This window comes from Penicilliopsis zonata, assembly GCF_001890105.1.
Source record: "Penicilliopsis zonata CBS 506.65 unplaced genomic scaffold ASPZOscaffold_8, whole genome shotgun sequence".
Taxonomy (NCBI): domain Eukaryota; kingdom Fungi; phylum Ascomycota; class Eurotiomycetes; order Eurotiales; family Aspergillaceae; genus Penicilliopsis; species Penicilliopsis zonata.
In genome coordinates, this window is record NW_019208918.1 from 855,004 (window position 1) to 864,705 (window position 9,702).

At 53.4% G+C, this 9,702-nt stretch overlaps 2 protein-coding genes across 2 annotated transcripts; one reads left to right on the forward strand and one right to left on the reverse strand.

Moving 5' to 3' along the window:
* Positions 1-149: 149 nt before the first annotated feature.
* ASPZODRAFT_152435 (hypothetical protein) lies at positions 150-6,229 on the reverse strand (the record flags this gene model as incomplete). Its single annotated transcript, XM_022725854.1, has 11 exons — positions 150-333; positions 412-741; positions 829-832; positions 964-997; positions 1,053-1,517; positions 1,565-1,667; positions 1,832-2,020; positions 2,105-2,291; positions 4,803-5,357; positions 5,418-6,027; positions 6,110-6,229. 11 exons carry the CDS (start codon positions 6,227-6,229, stop codon positions 150-152), a joined length of 2,781 nt encoding a protein of 926 aa, XP_022580756.1.
* A 736-nt stretch (positions 6,230-6,965) lies between these two features.
* On the forward strand, positions 6,966-9,101 carry ASPZODRAFT_67684 (hypothetical protein; the record flags this gene model as incomplete). Its single annotated transcript, XM_022729482.1, has 1 exon — positions 6,966-9,101. One exon carries the CDS (start codon positions 6,966-6,968, stop codon positions 9,099-9,101), a length of 2,136 nt encoding a protein of 711 aa, XP_022580757.1.
* Positions 9,102-9,702: the final 601 nt, after the last annotated feature.

Consider the following 9,702-nt stretch of genomic DNA (forward strand, 5'->3'; position numbering starts at 1 on the left):
TTTGTTAGCAGATCTGTTTAGCCATTTTACTATGACACCGGTGTTCATGTAGTGTGTATCATAGAGTTATGCTTGTTGGACTACCATGGAACCCATTTCAAGCCCAATAAACCAAATCATCTTTCTATGGGTTGAACTGTTTAGCATAGCTAATGACCCATTCCTAGTGCTTGATTCTCAGCCACAATCTTCCAGTACTTCTCCCGCGACCTGATGCGAAAGCCCTTCCCCCATTTGATCATCACCAGGAAGACAGCGCAGGCGGCCATTCCAACAAATGCGGCGGAAACAAAGCAGTTCTGGTATCCCATGTTATCAATCCAGGGGGTGATTCTATCAGAATAGTATGTCAGCGGTTAGACTCTCAATTATAAGGTTTCTTCTCTTCTCTGCTGCAGGGACTCCTCTCACCCGTAGTTCACCGCAAAAGACATGGTGTTTCGAACTAAAATGATCGAGGAGATGGCATCCCCGCTGAGCTCGCGGTAGCTATCTACAAGGTAATTGACACTAAGCGTGATGCCACACGTGCCTGCAAATGCCAGCGCGCACATTGCGACGATGAGTCCGAACCAGAAGATGTCATGCGCAGCACCAACACCCCAAAGGAGCAGAGCGGCAGGCACAACAATGACACATGAGATAAAGGGCCAGAGCCGGTGCTCGGCCTCCATGACGCCCTTGTTGCGGCGGGCAAGCCGGATAGTGAGCCAGTCGCTGAAGCGGCCGGTGAAAAGGGATCTTCCGCAGGGTTTAGAGATGAACGATTTCCCAGGACTTGTCAAGGGTGTACACTTACCCAAAGACGGTTCCAACGAGACATGCCACATAGCTGAGGCCCACCATGGAGGTACTATATGCAATCAGCAATGGTGGATACGACGAATCTCAATCTTCGACTTGGTGGTACCTGAAGTTGTATGGTGCGCCTCCGAGAATAATCGATGCCGTCCCATTAAGAACATTGAACCAGATCAGATACGACCCGTACGAGAAGCTGTTGGTGGTCAGATAATAGATTCGTAATCTCAACATGCAGTTTGGCTCAAGACGCACCCAGCATAGAAGACGACGGGCCACGACAGAAAGTAAAGCGTCTGCCAGAAACGTCTGCCCATGTTGTTTCGCTTCTGCTTTGGCCCCAAGAGTGACAGTTTTCGAATGTATGATTTCTTCTCGTAAACTTTACCGACTCCTGCCTCCGAAGAAGGACGCTGTTCAGAGGCAGCAGCGAACTTCTCAGGATCTCCATGTGTCGAGCCGTCAGGAGAGGACTCTTCTAGAACCCCTGAAGAGACCGCAGTAGCTACTGCGGGGGTCCTGTCGTAGTTGGTCTCCTCCATGAAGAAGAAGAGAAAGACAACTGCCACTGCGGCAAAGATGGCGGGATAATAAAATACCCATTCCCAACTCTGGTACTGGGCAATGAAGCCACAGATCACAGGTGCGAAGTAGTTGCTTCCAGCGAGGAAGAGCGCATAGAGACCCATGTACGTGCCCCGTTCGTGGGTAAAATACTACTAGGTCAATATGACGCATATCGGAATTCAGGGTTCATACTCACGACGTCGGTAACCGAAATTTCAGGCAGTGCCTCGATGGGAGCAGTGAAAAAGCCAGATAGGATGCTCCGAGCCACCCATTGGCCGTTGGTCCTGCAATGCGGACTATATTTGTCAGTATCAAGGTTGAAGTAGATGGAGAGCAATGCAATGAAGGTTGCTTTTTAAATTTACCTCCAGACTGATACGGCCTACCAAGAGGGAAGAAATTAGCAGCTGTAGCCTCGCTGTCTAAGGGAGGTATACTTACAACAATACCTAGTAGTGACAAGATATACGTCAGTCGCTTGCCATATTGCATTGCAAACGGCTGCCAGAACAACAGGCCCCATCCTGCCAGCAAAAACATATACCCAGTCCCATCATTGAGAGTATCAACGGAGACCCCTGACGCGTCCGACAGAGAGGTCAGAACCGAGTATACCACTGAACAGGCGATTCCGTTGAAGAGAGTATATCTATAGACCGACAGAAATCAGATCAGAAACACCATATCATCCAAATGCAGGGGCTCTGGAGGAGGGAGGGGGGGAGTTACTCACACGTTGACGCTGATGGTCGACATCAGCTTCCGCCTTGGAGACCAATTGAGAGGGTCTTCCGGATCGTCTGAAGGAGCCGGCACCAAGATAATATCATGATCGCCGTGGTCTAGATGCCGAGCCGTCAAGACATGATTGATGTCAACAAGAGTGATAGTGCCCGGGATGGCACTGCTGTCTGCGGGTTCTATCATGGGGGGCAAGAAACTCTTCTGCAACCAAGACAACGGAACTGGAAGTGTCTAAGCAGGACTGACTGTCTCTCGGTTCAAAATATCCGTTTACCCAAGCCTAATATATACCAAGGGAGGTAGATCGGCCAGATCCTTGCGTCTTTTGTCTTATCATCGTTGCAGTAGAGAAAGAAGTCTCGACAACCATCAGTCAGTCTTATACCCCTGCCAAAACCACTTTTTATCCTGTACTTACCTGGTAGACTCGATGCTCTCGGGGCCAATGACGCAAGCAGATAGACAAGCAAACACCGGGACAGATAGGCGAAAGTAGAGATGAGGGATAGTATCCATAGACGACGTTTGGCCTGTTATCGGTGCGGGGAAGATGCAGTAGTACTGGCCGCCCTACAAAGTAAGTAATGGTAGAAAATCCACCATCTTCAGAGACAAAACCTCAGGCTTCTGGATCGAACCGGCTTCTGTCCTCACCTATTGATGCCCGTTGATCGTGTGGAACTCACTAACCGCCAGTTATAAGCTGTCTATCTATGGAGATAGGAGCTACTGTTACTACGGAGTGTCTCCGTGGACCTTCTCTTATCAGACGGCGGCAGAGTACGAGGAAGACTGGCCATTGACGTCTACACAGCATATCATACGCTTAGATAACAAGAGATACGTACAAACGGCCGGGAAAGCTCGACCTCTTTGCTCAGTCGTTCCAACAAAACTCTTGTCCTACCAGCTCCTGGCTCCGTGTCCAGAGCCGAGTTGCACTTGTCTCACCGGCTGGGAAGTCAATCTTGGGGAGGGAAACAACCTGGCAGTTGTCGAGAAAGGCGCCCGAATGATCTGCAAAGCGTGGGTATCAAAACAGATTACTATTAGCCAGCTGTGGTGGCACAAGGAGTGGGGGAGGGGGGTTTGGGTAAGCGGGGATATTCTTGCCTTTCAGCGATGGATCGAGCAGGCCGCGAAGGACGGTCGAGCTGCTCTGGGACATGGATTTGGGAGCTTGTTGCAAAAGAAGCGGTAGGTCTTCTCTCGCTGCGGATGGTCAGCTTGACGGTTGTGTTTATGACGATGATGATGGAGATTTGGGAGTATGGAGGACCAGCACACACCCTCTTTCTTCTTCTGCAACCACGAACCAATTTCGTCCATTGAGACATAAGTTTGGATATTGGATCTGATATCTGACGAACTCTCAGCTGCTAACCACTTTGCCCCGGGGATAGTGAAACTCACTGCCAGGGTTCACAGAGAACGCAGCTATTGACCGCTTCGCTAAACGGCGCGCAAGACTCTTTGCAAACAATATATTGGCGAACATGGACTCGGCGAGTGCGTCCAGGGGATGATACATGGTTTCGTCCTATCCTCTCAGTTCCCTTTATACTAGCTATGCTTTTTTTTTTCGGATTTGCGTCATGCTTACTGTCAAATTCATGTTGTCAAATGAGGGCGGCGCTGCCTCGGTCCGAATACTGCTGCTGACCATGACCACGCGCGACTCGGCAGGCATCAGTGGCAGGACAAGGTTGACTAGCAGGAAGTGGCCAAGGTAGTTGACCTGGAAATGGGACTCGATGCCGTCCGCGGTGGTCACCCACGGCGCCCCAAAGAGAGTCGGGTTCGCTACGATCCCGTCGATGGGCACTTCGAGCCTGCGCAGCTTATCCGCCGCGGCGCGGATCGTATCCAGGCGCCCCAGGTCCGCCGCGATGAAAATCACCTTCACCTTGGGGAACCGGTGGTTGATGTCGTCGATGACCGGCTGCAGCTCTTCCTGCGTCTGGCCGACAAGAATCAGCGCCGCTGCCTCACATTCCGCCAGGGACTCGGCGGTCATGGCAGCTAGGTTGACATGGCGGGCTCCGAGCAGGAGAACTGCCAAATAGCAAGCAAATCAGTAAGACTTAGGTAGGATCTTTGATATCTCGAACGCTCTCGCTTACAGGTTTTATGCTTCACTTGGTGACGGAAGGCCTTGCCCACGTCCACACCCTTGGTATCTGCTTTGAAAAACCGGCGCATGCTGATCAACTGTTCAATTTACTTATCATATGGGAATTGTAGGAGTTTCCCTTCAAACATGTTGCCTCTTTAGCGATGTAGCCGGGGATGAACTGCCGTTCCTTGGTCCTGGTTGTCGTCATTGTGAGGCCGGCGGATTACGTCTTGCGCATGCTATCTAATCACAAACTGCTGTCAATATAAATTATTTACTGGCATATCATTTAATACTGTCAGGAGTAGGATATTTTTGATTTTGATTCACAAAACACCAATTGATTGATATCATGGCAAAAGTCACAAGGGAAGGGCGGCAGGCTGTAGACATATAAACAGAAGCCAATGAGATAAAAGGATAACAGGGGGGAAGGAGGGAATGAAACTCGCTGCCCAAGCCTATATTATACACTTCGAGGCGGATATCACGATCTGAATGGAACGACAGAATAGGAGAAAAATGGGATGGGAAAGAGAGGGGGGGGGGGAAGAAAATCAAATCGAGGAACCAAGCTCATCGTCATCCGGAAGCCCGTCGATCACGCTGTTGAGTATCTGGATCAGCTCTTCGATGTCAGGACGGTCTGCGGGCTCGACCTGCAAGCACTTGCGCACCACATCTTTGACGGACTCGCTGATCGACCGCTGCGAGCTGCCGCTGTTTTCCCCGGCAGCCGTCACATCCGCAGTGCCCGTCCTACCCTTACCCTTTGGTGAGGATAAATGGCCCGTCTTTTCATCCGGGAAGCGCCAGTCGCCGCCGAGCACGCACATGCTCAAACTGCCGCCAGTTTCCTCGCTGCGAGCCTCGAAAGGGCTCTTCCCGACCAGGCAGGCGTAGAGCGTGCAGCCCAGCGACCAGATGTCCACCTTGGTGTCGATGATGGAGCCGGTCTTGACGTCAAATAGCTCCGGTGCCCGGTATGGCATCGTGCTGTGCTCGGCAGCAGTGTCTTGGACCGCAATCGCGAGGGACCGCGAGGTGATGGCGATCGGACTGGGAGCCAACGACCCGAGATCCATCAGGATGGGCGACTGGCCATCGTCGTCGATCATAATATTGCCTATGTACGTTTAAAATTGCTGTCTACTGAGACTTGGCTCCCAAGACTATAATGACTTACCTGGTTTGATATCGCGATGGGCGTACGGCCGCAGGTCACCGTCGCGCACACCCTCTTGACTCTGCGTAAGCTCGTCGTCCATCAAGGGCTCGTTTTCCTCCTCTTCATCTACATTGTGAGTCCCCCGACGGGCTGGCTTTGCCATGCGGGCCTGGTCCTCGTCGGCAGCCTCACCCTCCCTGCGAACCGCCTTGCCCTTGCGGACTGAGGCAGCACCGCTGCGCACGCGGTACTGATGCATCGCCTTGAGGGCCTTTGCCACCCCAAGGATCAGGACCATCAGTCTTTTCTCCGGGAACCGGGTGTGGTTGACCAGATTCGCGTTGATGGCATCTTGCAAGTTGCCGCGCTGGTAGTAAGGCAGCAGAATGTACACCGTCTTGGACGCGCCATCACCGCCATCGGCACGAAACTTGGAGCCCGGCTCGGTCGAGACGCAGTGATCGATCGAATGGATGATGTTGGCCTGCGTCACAAACAGGTTGTACGCCTCGACCTCCTTCAGCGCCTGCGACACCGATTCCTGGCCGAACGGACACCGAATCTTCTTCAGCGCAAACAGCTCGGAGGTCGCCTTATCTTGCACGAGATAAACGTAGGAGAAGCCGCCCTATCACAAGACAGTCAGTAACCCATTGTAGCCAAAAGAGATAAAACATCCAATCTCCCCAGCAAGGAGACGCCATACATACCTCCCCCAGGAGACGCAGCAGCTTGAAACTCCGGTTGTTGATCTTCAGCTGCGGCGAGCTCGGAAAGCAACACATGCAGTCCGTGAAGTTGTATAGCAGGTCGAAGAAGTACTGCGCCATTGTGATAGATAAAAAAAATAAAAAACACTCGAGTGGAAAGGAGACGAGAAGCAATCAAGTGTTCGATTGCTGGATGACGCGTGGACCTCGCAGCGTCGCTGGCGACCCGACCGTATTTCTCTGTACCACAAAGAACTCCCCTTGTCGCGCCAGAAAGTACCCAAAACAGCGCAGATCTCAGTCAGACTCGATCGGACAGACCACAAGCAAGACAATCACACAACCAGAGCAGCTGTGACCAGTGGTTCAAGGGAGCTGCACAGGAGAGACATGCCCCGGGACACTTCAGACGATCTGGTGGAGGCCGGCTTATATAATGCATACGCACTCGCTGGACGGGGCAGGCCTGAGTCCTGACCATGGTTCAGCGTCGTGTTTGACTCCCCCTTTCTAAATAATAATATCTATTGTCTATTGCAGTCAAGCCGTGTGGCCAGGCTGCTCCTCCTGGTCGATCAGTCCTGGAGACTCCTCGTTAGGCGGCTCTCTTTGCCTCTGGGTCTTGATCCACCGGTTCAGGCCCAACGTCGAACGACAGGGAAAAAAAGGCCCTTCCGATAGGGAGATCGCCATGCGTTCATCACGATTGGGCTGACCCATTCCTTGTCACTGCTCCTCTATCCATCCCTTTTTTTTTTTGACTGTCGGTTCTATTGTTTCGTGGTTTCTTCGATTCCTTTATTTTCTTTTCCATCTTCTTTGTTTCCCCCTGTCGACCGTTTCAAGTTACCTCTCGATGGCGCCCGCTGTCGACGACATCCAGGTGGGCGACCTGGTGAACGTCCCTGGGGGCATGCACGGGACGATCAAATATCTGGGGGCTGTGGCCGGCAAACCGGGTCGGTTTGCAGGCATCGAGCTCGCCGTGGAGCATGCGAAGAGGGGGAAGAATAGTGGTGATGTCGACGGCCGCAAATACTTCACCACGAGTGTGCCCGGGTCAGGCATCTTCGTGCCCATGAACAACAACAAATACGTCACCAGACGCTCCTCAGGGACGCCGCCGACGCCTGTGCGGGCGGCTGCCCCCGTCAATTTCAGCAAGTCCGTTGGTCCAGGCACCCCCTCGATGCCACGCCCGCGTATGCGGCAGCCCTCGCTCCCCAGACCGGAGTCGCCGCGAACCACGCAACCGCCGCTGCCACCACCCAAGCTGAGCCTGGGCGGGCTGCGGACGCCCTCGGCGTCGGCTCGACAAGGTCCCAGTCCGAACGGCTTTCCCCGGAGCCCACTCAAGGCTCCCTCGCGGCTGTCTGATCGAGCTCCATCCCGGATGAGCTCCGTGGCCGATGACGATTTCCCCGTGTCCGCCCGGACTTCAGATGTACAACGGAACGCGAATTCGGTGGAGATACAAGACCTGAAAGACCAAGTTAGGAGTCTGGAGACGCAGTTGATGGAGAGGGACCGGCAGCTCGACGAGCAGGCCTCGACGCTGGCAGAATTCCAGCGGACCATCGAGGAGTTTGAAGGGTCCGATGCTTTGTCCATCCGGGCCCAGCTGCGCGAAAAGAACGACAAGATCGCACAGTTGACTGCCGAATTCGACAGCCACCGGGCCGATTTCCGAAGTACCCTTGATACCTTGGAAGTGGCCGCGTCCGAGACGGAGCGGGTCTACGAGCAGCGCCTCGACGAGTTGATGCAGCAGAACAAGGAGCTACAGGACCGCGGAGAGGACGTGGAGACAGTCGCCCGGCAGCTGAAGCAGCTGGAGGAGCTGGTCTCAGAACTTGAGGAAGGACTGGAGGATGCCCGGCGCGGCGAGGCTGAGGCCCGCGCTGAAGTTGAGTTTCTGCGCGGTGAGGTCGAGCGGACAAAACTCGAACTCAAAAAGGAGCGAGACAGCTCCGCTGCGGCGCTCAAAGATGTCGAGGATTCGGGTGTGGGCCATGGATACTCGAGGGAACTGGACCAGAAGGATGACGAGATCCGCGGCCTCAAGGCCATCATCCATTCCCTCAGCCGCGGGGATCCCAGCGTGGCCATGCTCCATCCCAATGGCCTGGCGACTGGAGGTAGGCCCGGAGCCGTTGATGAACACCTTGACCCTGACCACGTCGCCCGCCTGGAACAGCGCCTCCAGGAGTTTGAGGAGCTCGCCGACAACAAGAACTACCGCATCGAGGAACTGGAACGTGAGCTGCAGCAACTGCAGATCAATGAAGACAGTACCACTCGCAGTCGCAGTCGCAACCGTAGCTCGACCATTAGCCCTTCGACCCCGAAGCAGCACAAACCGTCCGGTTCATCCGGTAATGTGAAGTTCCCCGCCGTGGCCCATCATGCCCATCGACTATCAGACCGGACGATTGTCCCGGGAGACTGGCATGATCTCGAGGGTGGCCCACCGCAAGCATTCGGTGCGCACCACCATCGGACGACCTCGGAGGGCTCTCACCACCGTCTAGAAACGATGCACGAATCCGACAGCCCGTCTTCGGACGATGGAAACTCACTCTGGTGTGAGATTTGCGAGACCGGCGGCCACGACATCCTGAACTGCACCAACATGTTCGGCGCTGGAGCTACAACCACCGCCCCCGCCCCCGCTGAAGCTACGGCCACCAACGGTCACAGCGAAGTGGTGGAAAAGACGAGCGACAGCCCGTCTCTAGATGGAAAGGACACTCCCAACTCCTCCATCCCGGATGAGACGCCAACCGTTTATGACTCGGATGAGCCGGCCCCGTTAACAACCCAGAAGACCGGTCGAGATGCAGTCCTCGAAGGGCTGAAAAGCATTGGAGGTCTGACTTCGTCTATGTCTCCAGTGGCGGGCAAGGCATCGGGTGTTATTGATGAGACCAAATGGTGTGCTCTATGTGAGCGAGACGGCCATGAGAGCATCGACTGTCCCTTCGAGGACTAACGGTTTTTATGAAAACTCAAATGGCAAAGTGTTACTTTCCACCTGGGTGCTTATTATCATCTTTATGAGGTGGAAGATATATTTTTTTTCAAAGATTTTCTTCGGCGTGTCTTTTGAGTCCATGAAACCTATCCCAGTATCCTTCTCCCTCCACCCTCGCTACTGCTTTGACCACTCCCTTTCGACAATGTCTTTTCTACCTCATCTTATGAATCCCTCGTGGGCCCCCCTTTTCTCTTTCGTTCCGTCCCTGTCTACCCTACCTATCTTTAATTCTTAACTTATTATACCCCCTCCTTGGTGCACATTGAATGCTTGTGGAGATGTCGCCTTCATTGCCGGCTCATGTTCATAGCATGTTCTTCACCATTCCTCTTCGTCTTTATCTTTACGGACTCGTTGATCTCCACCACCCCACTGCCTTCACTTCTTGAGTACGATTTCTTCCTCTTGCTCTTTTCTTAGATACCTACTGGGACGCTGGTTTGGCTCATTGCCGTCTGTGAGTCTAGAATAATCTTAATATACTCTCAATATCAAAAGTATGAGAGCTCATATCAATTCACAATACAAAAAGGACACGTCAATCATACTGGATATA